Source organism: Nelumbo lutea, chromosome 1, assembly GCF_056320005.1.
Source record: "Nelumbo lutea isolate HS-2025 chromosome 1, American lotus-T2T, whole genome shotgun sequence".
Taxonomy (NCBI): Eukaryota; Viridiplantae; Streptophyta; class Magnoliopsida; order Proteales; family Nelumbonaceae; genus Nelumbo; species Nelumbo lutea.
Genome location: NC_142684.1, coordinates 98,318,647 through 98,336,279, shown reverse-complemented (window position 1 = coordinate 98,336,279; position 17,633 = coordinate 98,318,647). Strand labels below are relative to the sequence as shown.

The 17,633-nt window shown below is 38.8% G+C and overlaps 1 protein-coding gene across 2 annotated transcripts in view; it reads left to right on the top strand.

Annotated features, from left to right (window-relative positions):
- The window catches only part of LOC148876339 (protein MICRORCHIDIA 2-like), an 86,523-nt gene that overhangs the window by 21,404 nt on the left and 47,486 nt on the right, over positions 1 to 17,633 (top strand). For both annotated transcript variants that reach the window (XM_088966642.1, XM_088966641.1), the window contains 3 exons: positions 4,995 to 5,073; positions 5,169 to 5,258; positions 17,071 to 17,146. In XM_088966642.1, coding sequence (XP_088822768.1) covers positions 4,995 to 5,073; positions 5,169 to 5,258; positions 17,071 to 17,146 — 245 coding nt within the window. The remainder of the gene's footprint in view (positions 1 to 4,994; positions 5,074 to 5,168; positions 5,259 to 17,070; positions 17,147 to 17,633) is intronic.

The window sequence follows — 17,633 nt, the reverse complement described above, 5'->3', positions numbered from 1 at the left end:
GTGTATAGGTACATGAAGTTTGATTGATAATGCCATGTTTCAAATACTCTTGAAGCAGTGTATACAAGTATTCGTGACCATTATAAGAACGAAGAATCTTAATGTGTACACCAAATTTGTTGCGAATTTTAGCATAAAATTTTTGGAAAATGGAAAACAATTCACTCATTTCTTTCATTAGGTAAATCCACGCCATCCTTGAATAATCATCAACAAAAATAACAAAGTATTTGTAACCACTGTATGACACTATTTTGTTTGAACCCCAAATATCTGAATGAACTAGAGAAAAAAGGACTTGACATATGATTATCAACCCTAGGACTAAAGGGAACACAGTGATGTTTCCCCAACTGACATGACTCACAATCCAAAACAGAAAGATGACTCAATGACGGAATAAGTGACTTCAGTGCTTTAAGTGATGGATGACCAACTCTACATTGCCACTGAAGAGGAGAAAGAGATGTTTGAAGAGCTGTTGACGAACCACCACCACCATCAAGATAATACAGTCCGCCATGTTCATGCCCTCCACAAATCTTCATCCTTGTTTTGAGATCTTGAAAAGCACAAAAAGAGGGGTAAAAGGTAATAGAGCAATTGAGAGACTTGGTTAGCTTACTAACAGACATAAGATTAAAAGGGGATTTGGGAACATACAAAATTGAGAGTAGGGATAAAGGGTCTATGTCAACATTACCAACACCACAAATGGAGGATGTGGAACCATTAGCAAGGGTAACCGAATGTGGTGTGGAGCATTGTGAATGGGAGGAAAACACACCTGGAGTCCCATTCATATGATCGGAAGCTCCAAAGTTGATAATCCAGGAGGTGGGTTTGGATGCCAGGCAAGCCATACCTGAATGTGCGAGAGTAGTTGTATTCTGTTGAGAGGTGGCCTGGATAAACCGTTCATACTCATCACGTGGGACGCTCATCATCTCCTTCTCGGAGACATTCGTAGATGTAGAGGGCATCTGATCAACTTGTTGGATATTCTGTATTGAACTACCATCATTGGCCATTGCATGATTTGCCCAAGTTGAAGGTGGGCCATGCAAGTCATAACAAAAGTTAATGGTGTGCCCTTTCATACCACAATATGTACACCTCCTCGGACCATTACTACGCCCTTTGCCATGAGCTCCTGAATTTCGACCTTCAACACGTCCACCACCACACGATCATACATGGATCCACTACTACTCCTCGAGCTCTACCTCTAACACCACGGCCTCCCCTTCTCGTCATTGCAAAGATAGACCTGTCAAAGATATTAGAATTCTCTGTGGGCCCAACAAAAATCCTCCGAAGATGGACAAACACCTGTTCTAGAGATGGAAGGGCTGACCCTCCTAGTACCTATGCTCTCACTGTTCATATTCAGATTTCAGCCCTACTAAAAATCTATTCACATCTATTTTTTCTCTCTGTTGTTGCTGAATCTTAACATCAAAAGTGAGGGGATGGTATACATTCAACTCATTACAAAGGTTCCTCATGCTAGCATAGTACTCATCAAGACTCTGATTACCCTGTTGCAAATTAAAATATTCCTGATAAAGTTGATATACTCTAGTAATATTGTCTTGTTCTGAGTACAATTTCTTGGCATGGTCCCAAATCTCCTTGGTTGTATCTAGGAACATAAAATTCACATTAATCTTGGGTTCTATACTATTCCATAGCCATGTCATAATTTGTGCACCTTTTTGTTCTCAATCACTATACTCCTGAGAGTCAACGAGATGTTTTCTTCTCTTGAATGCTTCACTTCCTTCTTAGTTCTGAGAAAAGCCTAGATAGATTTCGCCCAAGGCACATAATTCTCCCCATTCAATTTGATAGAAGTCATCTGAACATTCAAGTAGTCGGTGGGAACCATAACACTAGATTTGTGTTCACTACTGTCTCCCATATCTGAATTCCTTTTTTTTTTCCATATATCAAACTTCTAAATCACTTTTCACCACACTGCACACTAGTGAAACCACCTACAGTCACAATTTTCAGCAATACCTGCCGCTGATTTCTTCACTTTCAGCACAAAGCTACCACACAACTACCTGAATACACACCATAGCACTAGAAACTCACCAACCACTCAATTCGCACTGAAACACACATATGTCCCACCTATTTGATCACCAAAAACCAACCTAACACTCGACTGTCCACTGCACCACCCGAAACAGCCCCCTTCGTACCATCAATTAGAGGGCTTCCCACAAACCACCACAAACACCCACTAAACTACTGACAGGAGGCATGAAAACCTCCAAAGGGAAAGGGCAATCACTCTTTTTCAGCCCTTTTCCCTATCTCCAATGGATGATGAAGAAAACTGTAAAACCCTAGGCTGAATGGCGATAGAACAGAATTCTGGGCAGATCTGATTTTGTCACAATCGCTCTGATACCATGATAAAGTTCAGACCTGCACTAGAATTCCGTTAGAACTAGAGGAAGATAAGAGGGGATAGAAGAGAGAAGAAGAGAAGAGAAGAAAGGAGAAGGAGAAAACTGGTTAGAACAAAAGAGGAAAAGTCTCTCTCTAGTCGGCCAGGTTATATTTATAGTTTTTTACTAATAAATAAAACAAAAGACTATTATGTCCCTACTTAAGTATGGGACACATCACTTAACATAAACATTACACATCATCTTAAACATAAATAGAAGGACTAAACTACCCCTATACAGTCGACACTAACATTAATATTATGTTTTTATCAGAGCCTTGTATGTCTCATAAAGTGAAAACACCCAATGCAGATGTGTAAAAAGGGAGAGGAGTCATTGAAGAAAAATGCGGTAATATGGCCAGAAAGGATTAATGAAAATGATGGGAAGAGGAAGTGTGTTAAGGTCATTCTTAATGCAGTTAAAAGATTTAGGTACCAGAAAAATTACCAAACTGTGTGAGTTTCAAAGGTTTTTGCTAGATTAAGGGGAGACCTATTTGGGGTTGGAATTAATAAAAGGGTGAAGAAGACAAGAAGAGCTATGAAGAGAAAAAATAGATTTATTTTTCTACAGATGAAGGTTTGAAGTGAAAGTTATTGTTATCTGCATGTGGTAAGGGGTTTTGATGGGTGGTTTTCTTGGTTGGGCTCTGGGAAAGATGGGAGGGGCTTTGGTTGCATAATTTTGGGTTCTGTATGTGGGAGATTTTAAGAGTTTAATTGGGTTTAATCTGTAATTGATGGTTGTTTGGGTGATGCCTTATCACCTATTGTAATCCTTGTTATTTTCTTCTTTATTTATCTTCAAAAAAAAATCATTGAAGAAGAAATCAAATTCTTTTAATTCCTAGACTGGTGGAAATTTGATAATTGTTTTGTTAATTTGAATTTGATTAGTTTGAGATTTTTTATTTATTTTTTCCTTTTAGTGTTAGAGGGTCATAATAACTTAATGTATCTTTTATAGATAGTTTTAGAATTTTGAAGTGTTATGGTAATAATCATGTCATTTTTCTAGGGGTCAGGACTTGCCTGTTCTATATGATTTTGATGTCATTATATAGGCTGTTGAATTATCTATTTATCTATTCCATGTCCTATCAAATTACGATCTTGTAAATCTGACATGTATTTGGGGGGTGGGGTCTACCTTAGATTTGTCTTTTGGGTATTTAGTTTTACTATGGTTACTAATGAGTATTTCAAGTTGTATTATGATTTTGATTCCATTTCATCTGTCCTTATGGGTCATTTATGTATAGATCCTATGTAATTAGGAGTCAATAAAAGGGAGATCCTTGCCCTTGTCTTGAGTCATTAAATAGTCATTTTTTTTATAGGAAACGGTAACTTTCATTAGATAAAAGCAGAAGAAACAATTGTCACCTTCCAAAGTAAAAAGTGACCCCTGAATAACAAATATCTTACAACACTGCACACAACAAAACCTCCCGATTCACCCCTTGTTTTGCTAGGTTGTCAGCTAAAGCATTTGCTGACCTCCTAGACCAATACACTTTTGCACCCAACTCCCTTGTAAGGCTCAATAATTAAAAACCAGAAGAATTGATTTGATGAATAGAAGTTTGGTGAATTTTGGTTGTAACCAGATACATATGTTTCTTTCCTCTAATTTCTTCTTGAGAAATCTTCACTTCACCTCACAAATTTTTATATGTTTGCTGATTTTAGTTAACAAAACCTCTACCTATGATACAGTACTTCCCCTTTGTATTGTGTCAAATTCTCCCATCTGTCACTATTCCCAACTGTACAAACAGATAGAAGAAAGGGGAATTTTGAGATTCCCCTATCTCAAATTCCCCCTTGTATATTCTAACAGCAAGGCTGCTTCTCTTTCTTCCTAATTTTTGAGTGTTTCATTGATGAAATCTAATTTTTCATTCTTTGGTGAGAGTGGGAAGTAAGCTCTCTACTTGCTTCTCAATCTTTATTCTTCATCCTTAATTACCCTAGTCACCTTCCTTCACCCTAGAGAGCCTGCTGTTAGATCTGAAAGTTGTAGGAACCCTATGTGTCTGCCATGAACCCTGCTTTTCCCTGGGAAGAGCCTGATGCAGGGAAACAGGCTCCATTGGGTGTCTCCATTGCGACCTGGGTGACCATGATTCAAATCTTGGAAACAGCCTCTCTGTATGTGCAGGGGTGGGTATGGCTGCAGACATCTGTCCTTTCCCAGGCCCTGCATTGGCGGGAGCCTTGTGCACTGGGATGCTCTTTTTTTTTTGATAGGTGATGGTAGGAAGGCCTCTTTTCTTCTTCACTCATATCACTTGTGTTCACAAAGGTTAACTGTGTAATATCATGTACTTTTTTTTCATATCATACTTATTGTTTGTTTTATAACACATCTCACAATTACTTAATGAGCTTAATGGTGATTTTTCCAAACTGATCAATGATCTTGATGTCTCTTTGAATTATGCTGCACTTAGTCAGTTAGTTGTACTGTACCTGTAGTGCACTAATCTCTTATGCATACACATGAATGCATGGGTTCCAGATTTGCCATGGTGCAACTTATTTGAAGGTGGATAAAATCAACAATGTAAAAGATAATTCTCCTGCTTTACTTTTCCAAGGTATGTGATATGGAATTCCATTCTTAGAGAATTGGTAGGTATATTTGATCTCATCTTATAAATAATAATAATAATATTTGCACTGTTCCTTGCAGATAATGGAGGGGGAATGGATCCTGAAAGCATGCGGAAATGTATGAGCTTGGGGTACTCTTCAAAGAAGTCAAAGGCAACTATTGGACAATGTAATTTTCTGGGGCATGTGGTGTCATTAACTTGCAATTAGGTTTGAAGAAGTAGTGGAACCTTCGATGAAAATTTGTCTACCCATGGTTTCATTTTCAAGGTTCTGGTTTTTGAGCCAACTTCTAATTTGACATGAATAAAGCACTGGCCTTTTGACTACCATTGGACAATGTAATTCTCTTGGGCATGTACTGTCATTAGCTTGCAGTTAGGTTTGATCTGATGTAGAAGTATTAGAACCTTTACTGAAATTTTGTCTACCCATATCTTCATTGTCAAGGTTCTGGTCTTAAACCAACTACTAACTTGACATGAATAATGTAGTGGCCTTTTTACCATGTAATAGATATCTAGCCAACAAATAAAATTTCAGCAACCACAGACCAAATACAACTAATATGTATCAAATGGAATTATTTGATTGTTTCTGGTAATGATAACTGTGCTATTATTTCATGGTAATTGATAAACTAGCTTGCAAAAACTAGTCTTAGAGAAGACCCTGGCTATCAATGTTTTCTTCAAATGGTGGGGTTAGGTGATAGAACAAAGCATTTAACAGGAAAGTTTATCTCTTCTATGTCATATGACCTCATTGACAAACTACTTTGTTTAAACTTGACGAGAATTACAAATAAATACATACAAGCAAAATAACAAAATTATTATGCTAATACTTTTTTTTTTATATTGTTTATAATTTCTTGTTTTGTCATATGTGCTTTTTATGGTAACTTATTGTTTTCTTGGTAAAATACCAGTAAAAAGTCAGAACAGAGAGAAGAGAGAGGAGAGAAAAAGATTTGGAGTCAAAAAACGTTGGCTGGCGGTGCCAGCTTCTATATATATTTTAGGGTGACCCAAGTATAATAAAAAGAAAGGAAAAATTACATATGTGCCCCTGCGGCACTAAACTGCTGAATTTTGTACAGTTTTAACACATTATGAAAGAGAGAGAAACAAAAGAAAAACAGCCTTTTGAAATGAAAGGACTGTTTAAAATATTGCAGAAATTGATTGAAAGTAGTAGAAATCAGGTTTCAAGAAGAGAGAAGAGGAAGAAGGTGGCGGCAATAAGGGTGCAGAGAGAGGTCGAACATAATCTCCTTTTACACCCTTAATCCCATTTCATTAACTTAATCTTTAGTAATTTATAGAGAGGCCCCTGGTTGGGCAGAAAATTAAAAAAACATAACATAAGAGAAATAAAGGCCCATTACAGCAAAGAACATAAAAAGATAAAAATGGACTAACAGCTTATGGGCCATTCGGCCCATCTTCTCTAAACTCCCCCTCAAGCTGAGCATAGATGTCAATCATGCCCAACTTGCCAGTGTCATGCTGAAGTTTAGCCTTGGGAATGCCCTTGGTGAGGAAATCAGCTAACTGTCCTTCAGAAGTGATGAAAGGTAGGCACACTTCTCCAGAAGCCACTCTTTCTCGAATGAAGTGTCTATCAACTTCAATATGTTTGGTTCTGTCATATTGCACTGGATTGTGAGCAATGTTGATGGCAGCCTGATTATCACAATATAACATCAATGGCTTATCATGCTCAATACCCAGTTCCTCCATCAAGGATTGAAGCCATAGTAGTTCAGAAACTCCATGAGCCATGGCTCTGTATTTAACTTCGGCTGAAGATCTGGCAACAACTGATTGTTTCTTGCTTCTCCAAGAGACAATATTACCTGCCACCAAGCTACAGTATCCAAAGGTAGATCTTCTATCATCAATACTTCTGGCCCAATCAGCATCATTATAGGCTTCAAGTTTCATATGACCATACTTAGCAAATAGAATTTCCTTTCTAGGAGAACCTTTCAAATAACACAGAATTTGCTCTACTACTGCCATGTTAGTGTCCCTGGGAGCATGCATGAACTGACTAATGCAACTTACAGTATATGCAATGTCTGGCCGAGTCATGCATAGATAGAGAAGTTTCCCAAGTAGCCTCTGGAAGACTCCCTTATCTTTCAACAATACTCCATCTGAGCTAGAAAGTTTATGACTCATATCAATAGGAGTAGCAACTGGTTTAACATCCATCTTCCCTGTTTCAGAGAGCAAGTCAAGTACATACTTTCGCTGAGAGATAAGGATCCCATTCTTAGATCAAGCAACTTCTATGCCAAGAAAGTATATTAATTCCCCTAGATCTTTGATACCAAATTCTGTATGACGGAAAGGTTTAAGATCATGAATCCCTGATACATCATTACCAGTTACAACAATATATCAACATACACAATCAGGTAAATTGCCAAAGATCCTCTCCTCTTCACAAAGAGGGTATGATTAGACGGAGTCTGTACATAGCCAAAGTTAACAAGGGCAGCCCTAAACCTTTCAAACCATGCCTTAGGGGACTGTTTAAGTCTATAAAGAATTTTTTTCAGCTTGCAGACTTTCCCTTTCATATTTGTTTCATACATTCCTGGAGGAAGAGACATATAGACCTCTTCATGTAATTCTCTATTCAGAAATGCATTCTTTACATTCAGCTGGTAAAGTGGCCAGTCTGAGTGAGCAGCCAGAGATGAAAGAACTCTCAAAGAACTCATCTTGGCAGTAGGAGCAAAGGTCTCTAGATAGTCAATCCCATAAGTCTGTGTATAACCTTTTGCAACCAGCCTAGCCTTATACCTTTCAATGGTGCCATTAGCATGATATTTGATGGAAAAAACCCAATTACAACCTACTAGTTCCTTCCTTTCGAGTAAATCAACCACTTCCCAAGTGTCATTCTTGTGTAGGGCATCAATTTCTATTCTCATAGCATCCCTCCATTCTAGAATAGTAAGAGCTTTTGACACAGACTTGGGTATTGGGTTAGAAGCAACAGAAGAAAGATAGCCAAAATATGAAGGAGAGAGCAAACTATAAGAAAGGTGTTTGGAAATGCAATGTGCAGTATACTTCCTTTTTCCTTTCTTGATAGCAATAGGGATATCAAGGTCTGGAAAGGATGGCTCCAAAGTAGGAATGGCAACGGGGCGGTGCGGGGACGAGGTGCCTTTCCCCATCCCTGTCCCTGCTAACGGGGACAAGGTTATCCCCATTCCCATCCCCACGAAGATCTCCATCCTCGCGGGGATCCCCATTCCTCGTGATTTTTTTATAATGTTAACCATTTTGTTTTTCTTTTTTATTTTATTAAAAAAATAAAATTAAAATAATTAAAATTTACAATCCTTTTAGAAAAGATTCAACCATAGTTTTAAAAATATTAATATATAGATGTATGTGTAATGCATACATTTATAAATATATATTAGTGGGGATTTATCCCACGGGTCGAGGATTGGGGTCCCTACGGGGGCGGGGAGTGCTCTCCTCATCCCCGCCCCGTCCCCGCTAACGGGGATGAAAATTTCCCCATCCCCGTCTCCGCGGGAGGGAAATCATCCCCACCCCATTCGGGGCGGATCCCTATGGGGATCGGGGAAATGGGGAAAGTTGCCATCCTTACTCCAAAGGGGCTGTATCACTACCTGGTGTCTCTTCTGTGATTGGAAGTGCAGGAGGCTCATGTTGTGTAGGGGAAATAATTTGCTCATTTCTAGTTCTCTGCCGTTAGTATAACTTGGGATTAAAAAGAGGACGGGGAGGTAATGGATGAGGGATAGGAACACTGGAATGAGAATGAGATTACTGATCTTCCCTTGACTCATTTGAAGGTGGACTCTCAAAAGAAGACTCAACTGGGATAGGAAGGGGGAGAGCAAACAACTGTGACAAATTCTCCCCCTTTGGACAATGCCTCTCCTGAGAAGAATCATAAAAAGAAGAAAGCTCATCAAAGGTGACATCTATTGAGACATACCGAGTTCTAGTCTTCAGATCAAAACAACAATAATCCTTTTGTGTGGGGGAATAACCAAGGAAAATACACTTATGAGCCTTTGGTTCAAATTTATGTCTCTAGACACTTGGGATATGTACATAACAAGTGTAGCCAAAGACACAGAGTGGAATAAGAAAAAGATCCTTGCCCAGATAAAGAAGACTGAAGGGAGACTTAAACCCCAAAACCCTGGATGACATATGGTTGATTAGGTAGGTTGTAGTGAGAACAACATCACCTCAAAATTTTGTAGGGACATGTGAGGCAAACACGATACTTCTTGCAACTTCAACAATATGCCAATTTTTTCTTTCCACAACTCCATTCTGTTTTGGGGTTCTAACATAGGAGCTTTGGTGAATAAACTCCAAATCAGTGAGATAACATGTTAGGTTTATCTCAAAATATTCTTTTGCATTGTCAGATCTGAAAATTTTAATTCTGGTATCAAACTGGGTTAGAACAAATTCATGGAATTGCCTCACAAGTCTGGGAAGTTCATCACGGGACTTTATAAAAAATATCCAAGTGAATTGTGAAAAATCATCAATGAACAAGATAAAATATTTGTAGCCACCCATATAAGGTAAGTGGTAAGGCCCCCACACATCAGAGTGCATAATATGGAATGGAGAAGAGGATCTTTCATTACTCAAATGATAACTGCTTCTACAAGGTTTTGACAACTCACAAAACTCACAATGAAGACTGGACAAATTAATTCCTTTAAACAGTTATGGGAATAAATGTCTTAATGCAGAAAAAGAAAGATGACCCAAACAAAAATGACATAACATGACTCGATTGACTGACTTTGAAGATGTAGACCCAAAAGCAGCATTTCCAGGTTGTCCATGGCTTTGTCCAAGAGTGTCCAGCAGATATATTCCATTCGCCTCATGGCCACTCCCAATCACTTTCTGAGACTCCAGATCCTGAAAAACACAGTAGGAACGAAAGAAAGTTACACAACAGTTCAACGACTTAGGCTGCTTACAGATAACACATTTGTATTTAGTTTGGGTACATGAAGAGCAGAAGGAAGGACCAAGGAATCTGCAGCCTTGATGATGAAGGGATGGGAGATCCATCATATGGATGGCCGAACCCTGCAGGAAGGTTGGACGAAATTTCAAAAATTCCTTTACTCCTATTCGAGAATCCTATTCCCAATTTAGAAAATTGCATTTTCAATGTTCATTCTTGTAACCAAACCGGACCAAATCTGAAACCAATTTTAGGGAGGGATATACCTGATACGGAATCCACACAAAAAGCTCCTTCCAACATAGGTTCACGCCCAAAGAGTGTATCAGATCCTCTCTCCACTGAAGATGACACAGCTTGGGATGATGTAGGATCAATAGGTAGTTCTTCACCAAGAACTTGTGATTCTTCAACAAGAATCGAATGGGGTAGTGAGCATAACTTCAAAATTGTTTCTTCTAGCAAGAAACAATATCAAGATCAAATCTTGATCCGATCCAAGATTGGAGACCAAACAGGGTAGGGCGGCAAGAGCAAGAAGAAAAAGAATTTGAAGGCAAGATCAGTCTAACTGAGTTGTCTTCTCTCTGTGTTGTGTGCCTTTTTCAAGTCCGCCTTGCTCTCTATTTATAGCCTTAAAGAGACAACCTCCTAATCTGATTAGGAGTTTCTTGATCCAAATCATTATTTAGATTTGAACTCTTTAAGTGATAAGGATAATCTCTTATCTTATCTCCAGTTCAAGATCAACTTATTCCTAATCAAATTAGGAGTTTCCTGATCCAAATCTTTATTTGGATCTGGACTCTTTAAGTGGATAAGAGTTATCCTCTTATCCTTCTCTGCTGATCCAAACCTAGATCCACTCTTATTTAATTAATCCAATTAACCCAGTTCGAAATGGGCTTTTAGGCCCATTAAGATTTCCGACTTACTTCATTTTTAGTGCTGGCTAGCTTGGCTCTCTTTGTATGGCGTGGGACCCTAACATTGATCTACACATCAGCCACATAGGTTTAGCCTAGCCTCTGTTACAAGGCCTGGCCGAATTCACTGCTGAATACAATGAACCCCTGAGTCCATCACTATGGGCTTTTAATGGGTTCAACATTTACATTAATTGGTCATTGGGTCCAGCCATCTTATGAAGGCCCTAGGACTGTGGGTAGATGCAAGATTAGCCCATCAGGTATAACCCTCAATGATCTTACACTTAACCTCTCAGCCCTTAATGATCAAACACTACCTGACAAGAGAGGACCTCTCTCTCAGCTGCAAGGTACAGTGCTGCACTCTCTACTCACATGGATCCCGGGAATTAAACTTTTTGCAAACATTTTGAAACCATAATATATATAAGTATATAAATATATTTTGCAAAACCAAATTTCAAACACATTTGAAATCCACTGCCGACAGTTTAAGTTTCCATCAGAGAGAGTGCATTTTCCCGACCATTCACTTTGTCCGACAAAGGGGCTGATCCTGCCACTATGATCACCCACTTAGATGAATTCCCAGACTGTCCCAACATACCCAGGTTTTGACCCCCTCTAAGGATCTCATTGATTGGCACATCAAAGACAGTCCAATCCTACACCTAGTGCAGTATCATAATCGAGTCTAGGGGTCAGGTGTAACTTTCCAGTTTTTCCCATCTATTTCCAAGGTCCAAGGCAATACTGGAATTTTGGTTCGGTTCAGGGTTTCAAGAAAACCCACACTGCATGTACCTCAGGTCTCACCCTGGCAGCTGAGACAAGCCACCCCAACCAACTTGGCAGTACACCAGTGTCAGCCTTGACAGGATAAATCTCCCCAGATCTATCCAATGGCTATGAAGATTCTAAACTAACACGAGTCTCATATGTGTCTAGTTTAAGGGTATTACACAGAAACACACCACAATAACATGAATCAAATATGTACTTTATTCATTTACAATAAATGTCATAATGTACATCATGCTGATTGGAGCTAAGAGCATGCATTGTCTAACAGATGGTTCCCTATAGGAGCAAAATCGCCATTGGCTAGGGTGATTTTGTCACGACCAGGGTGTAAATCATAAGCAACAAACAAAGTGGAAAGGCTGGTCATATGATCAGAAGCATCAAAATCAATAATCCAAGGGAACCTACGATTACCTGAGATAGTTGCATGATTGACAGAAGCCCGCATACCTGAATGAGCAAATGCAGAAGAGGTTGAATTTCTTGGAGGGTTGGAAGAATAGGCCACACCCTCTAGGTAACTGATCATCCTTCCAAACTTCTCATACTCTGCCTTCGTAGCTGCTATCTGCTCACTAGCAATCTTCTCTTCATTTAGACATTTGTCAGACTTCTTTTGAAAACGAAGGGGAAGAAGCTCCGGATGCAATTTCCAACACTTGTCTTTAGTGTGTTTTGGTTTCTTACTGTACTCACAAATGATTTTTTTTCTTCCCTGGGCCAACTGGATTTCCTGTAACTCCCTTAGGTTTCACTCCCATATTAGCAAAGTGATCATTTAGATCAGCCCCTTGAACTTGGAATAGTCTCCTACTTTCTTCACTACTTACCAAGGCATAGGCTTGAGACAGTGAAACACTATCCTTGGATAAGATTTTATGCTTTGTGATGTCATATTCTAGGTGCAGCCTTGTCAAAATTCAAACACCTTGTTTCTCTCAACAAGTTTCCTGTAGGTCTCGGCATCATTAGTGGTTTCCCAGGCTACAACTTCTATCAAATCAATTTCATGCCATAGAGACTTCAATATTGAGAAATAAACAACTAAAGGTTTCTCCCCCTGTTTCAAATTCTTTACATCACTCCTCAACGTGTATGCTCTGGCTACATTTAATTTTCGGGAATAGGTTTCAGCAACACTACCCCCAATTTCCTTTGCTGAATTCATCCACAAATAGCGTTGACTAATCCGAGGTTGCATTGGGTTCACAAGCCATCCAATTATAGTATAATTTGCTCGCATCCATTTTTCATAGGATGGGTCATCTTTTGGGGGAGCCTTTTTGCTCCCGGAGATAAAACCCCGTTTGCCTCTACTGCAGATATGAATTTTTACTGATTGTGACCAAGCCAGATAATTAGTTTCATCTAGCTTGACTGTGGTCACAGTCAGTAGAGAGTTAACAAAGGCTCCCAGAACCTGTTCGGATTCAACAACATGCTTGTTTTCAACTTCTGAAGGGTCCATCTTCTTAAAATACTTCAAAAATAACTTCTAATATCTTCGAATAACAATCCATGAAGACAGAAGAAAAACTGTGTTATGAGTCTACCTCTATGCAGCCTTACTTGTTAACTACGTCACACCCGGAACCCGGGAGAAATAGAGAAAACTCAGCTGCACCTTGTAGACTTCAAAGAACACCAAGCAACTTGAATCGATCTTCAAGATGAAGAATAAGAAGTTTTTTAGTCATTTAGTGCCCAGGTCAAACTCCTTGTGGGGCTCACAATCAGATTTCTCCATAAAATTAGGGTTTTGGGCAACACACTTGAAACTGTCAGGAGGACAACAAAAACAGTCCCTCCAGAAACCACTAACAATTGGGCTGAAATAGGTTTCTTTAACCATTCATCCGATTCAGTTCTCCATATACACTGTGTATGGGAAAAAAGAGGTGAAAAAGAGAAGAAGAAGAGCTTGCTTTGATACCAAGAAGAAAAACATCCTTTTGAAATGAAAGGACTGTTTGAAATATTGCAGAAAATTGATTGAAAGTAGCAGAAATCAGGTTTCAAGAAGAGAGAAGAGGAAGAAGAAGGTGGCGGCAATAAGGGTTCAGAGAGAGATCGAACATAATCTCCTCTTACACCCATAATCCCATTTCATTAACTTAAACTTTAGTAATTTACAGAGAGGCCCCTGGTTGGGCAGAAAATTTAAAAAACATAACATAAGAGAAATAAAGGCCCAAATAAGGCCCATTACAGCAAAGAAATAAAAAAGATAAAAAATGGGAAAACAGCCTATGGGCCATTCGGCCCATCTTCTCTACAAAAACAACGGTGATGGACATAAGTACATAAATAAGAGTGCTAAAAAATTAAGAAAACAGAAGAGGAACATGTATGGGCTTTGCTGTTTAGAGATTGCTGAAACATAGGAAAACAACAAATAGATAAAGGAAGATGGACAAAAAAATTGAAACGACAATTGTGGAATAAAAAAGATTAACCTAATATCCAACAGAGAAATAAAGATTGTTATAAATTATAGATGGGTCCTGGTGGAGTAATCCCTAATCCCTATTAGGTTTTTCTAGGAGTCAGTGCCTAGAGTTGGAGTTAGCACCTTTGTAAGTTTGGAGTCAGCACGAAACACATCTGTAGCGAAAACTCTTCATTCATTTAATCAATGGCTTGAACAAACTAATATCCCAATACATGGAGTGTTTATTAGAAAAATACAAAGGCCGATCTAAGATCGACAGAATTTTTTATTTTCCTGAATGTGAAAAGAACTAAAAAAACTTGCAATTAAAAATCCTATTTAAAACAACTAGAAGATCAAAGGTAAATCTTTGAGGGGATTATGGGAAGAGTGTTAAGTTCCATAGGAAGATCCAAAGGCTAATAGGCAAAATTAAAGAGTGGAATAGGGAACATTTTGGGAGAGTGGAGGAGAGGAAGTTAAATGTTACCTCCAAAAACATTTTGGGATCCCCTTTCTTCCTTCCTTTTTACCTTGATAACAGATGTGTTTAGTAGGCTTATTCTTGTGAGTTGATACTATGGATTTGATTAGAGGCTGGAGGGTAAGGTACAGAGGGCACTGTCCTAACACACTTATTGTTTGTAGATGATACAATCATTTTCTATGAGACAGAAGACCCACGGAAGGCAAGAAACTTGAAACAAGTGATAAAGCTGTTTGAATTCACTTCTAAGTTGAAGATTAATTTTGAAAAGAATTGTGTAGTGGGTCTGAAGTCAGCAGCTTGGAGGAGATTATATCTCCCTTTCTTCCTTCCTTTTCCCTCTCTTTTGGTTTCAGCTGGAATTTGGGTTTTAGGAGGGATTTGAGAGACTTTGAGCTTGATCAGGTTGCTTTGCTCCTCAACTTCTTGGATCTAGTTTGTTTGGATCTTTCCAAACCTGATGTTTGCATTTGGATTCCTAGTTCGTCGGGCTCCTTTACTTGTGCTTCCTTCTTTTCCTCCTTGTGACCAGTTCCTAATCCCCAGCCTTTTTTAGCAAGGAACTTTGGTCCAAACCTATCCCTCCAAGAGTGGGAGCTCTTTGTTTTTTTGATGAATGATAATAAATTTATTAATTCAGAAGCAGATTTAGAGTGAGTTCATACAACATCCCAGGGAGAGGCGCAAGCTGCAGCCCATCCTTGAATCTTACAAGTAAGAGTGGGAGCTCTTTGTTGGGAAGTGTCTCTTGATGTCTTGCAAGTTAAAAGACCTAATCTTTGTATCTCCCCTAACTGGTGTACCCTCTGCAAAGCAGATGGGGAAAGTTGCCACCATTTACTAATATCTTGCCCTGTTGTGGCTGGTCCTTGGGAGAAGCTCTTTGGTCTTTTTGGTTGCAGGTGGACTGAACCGGTGCTGATCAGTAGTCTTTTTGTCCCTTCAACCTTCTTTTGGCCGAAGAGAAGGGGTAGAGTCTTGTGGAGGTGCGCTAGAGCTGCCCTAATGTGGAATGTTTGGGAGGAAAGGAATGCTAGAATCTTCAATGACAAGGAAAAGGATGAGTCTAGTATTTGGGAAAGCACTCTAAATAGGACTATAAATTGGGTAGTCCTTGGACCTCTTTTCACCCTTCTCCTTTGATGACATCTGGAGAAATTGGGAGCAAGTTGCCAACAGTTCTGCTGCAAGAAACAAACCTTTGGTGGAGTGGAGACCTCCTGAAGAAGGTGTTATTAAGTTAAACATTGATGGCAGTAGTATTTGTTACCCAGGGCCATCTGGAGTGGGGGGAGTCTTCAGAAATGCTGAGGGCCAGGTTGTAGCCCTATTTTCTGGTCCTATAGGTGAGGGAGACTCAGTTAATGCAGAAGTTCAAGCTGTAGTTAAAGGGGCCGAGATTGCAAAGGATCTGGGTGTTGGAAACTTGTTAATTGAGAGCGACTCTGAATTGGTTATTGAATGGCTGAAAGAGCTGGAAACTATAGCTTGGTCCTATAGTGGGGCTATAAGAATGTTCAAATGCTTAACTACTAATATAACAGTCAGAGTTCAATGGGAAAGAAGATCGGCAAATTGGATGGCAGATTTTCTAGCCAAACAAGGGGCATATAGAAACCATTTCTTTTGGGATCAATTGTAAACTGTGTTGTAGTTTAGAGGCGGCAACTCACGCCTCTTTATGGGGAGCTTGCTCTATGTAACCTTTTACTTGTGATTTTTAATCAATAAAGTTATATTACTTATATAAAAAAGGTAAATCTTGAGGAATGACCCATTATTCAGTATTTATTGTGAATCCAATCAGTGATTTGATTGGGACAATCAAATCCAAATTATGTAGGCTAGGCTCCCTTGAGTTAGACAGGTATTATGCTTTCTGAAGTGAGTGAACTTTGTGAGCCTTGGCACTCAACTCAATGACTTATTAACTTTACTGCTGCAGCTTTTTGGGCCCATGGAATTAGAAATGACTTATGTGAATTTGTGATGTTTAAATGCTAGTCTGTAGTGACAGCCACATGAATATCCATATATACCATAGAGAAGTATGCATTTACCTTTTCCTAGATTTTCATAGAGAAGTCTGTTGTGACAGCCACATGGAATTAGACAGGACTTATGTTAAAGTTGGGGTCTGTTTTGAATTAAGCGACTATTATGTGTGTACATACCTTTTATTTTTAGTTTGTATTTCCATAGGGAATTTTGAGTGCTTTGTGTAGTCATTCATGCTTTATCTCCTCTATCTGGTTTAGTTTCCTTCTTTCTTTCTTTCCTTTTTTTTGGAAATCTGATCAGGCATCTTCATTTTTTTTCCTAGATGGCAATGGATTCAAGACAAGTACCATGCGTCTAGGTGCTGATGTTATTGTGTTTAGTCGAGCAACTAATGGAAGGTGGTTTCTGTCTATTGTTAAGTTGGATATAGTTTACATATTTTTTTGGTTGACAAATAGATTATCTTTTCTATTTCAATGAGATTCTTAAAATTGAATTGTGTGGGAAATCTGATGTTGTTTCTTTTTAAAAATATTTTCCTTTTATTTTCTTATTGGTAATAGTGTATAATTTATGCTAATAAAGAAAAACATATCGAGGATACAAAGGGAAAGAAAATCAAATAAAAGAGGAAAAATGTGAAAGCCCTTGGACCTAACACCATCAATAGTATACCATTCAAACTAAAAAAGCCCTAGAAGGATTCCCCCCCCCTCCCCTCTGTATATAAACAAGCAAATCCAGAAACTGGGTAGAAATAAGCAAGAAACAGAAAATGAAGGTTTGGTGAGGCAGGTTTTACGCAAATCTAAGGCCCCAGTGAATCCAAGAAAGTTAAAAGGGAACTAATAAAGTAATAATGGACAGCTGATTTAATGGAGGTAA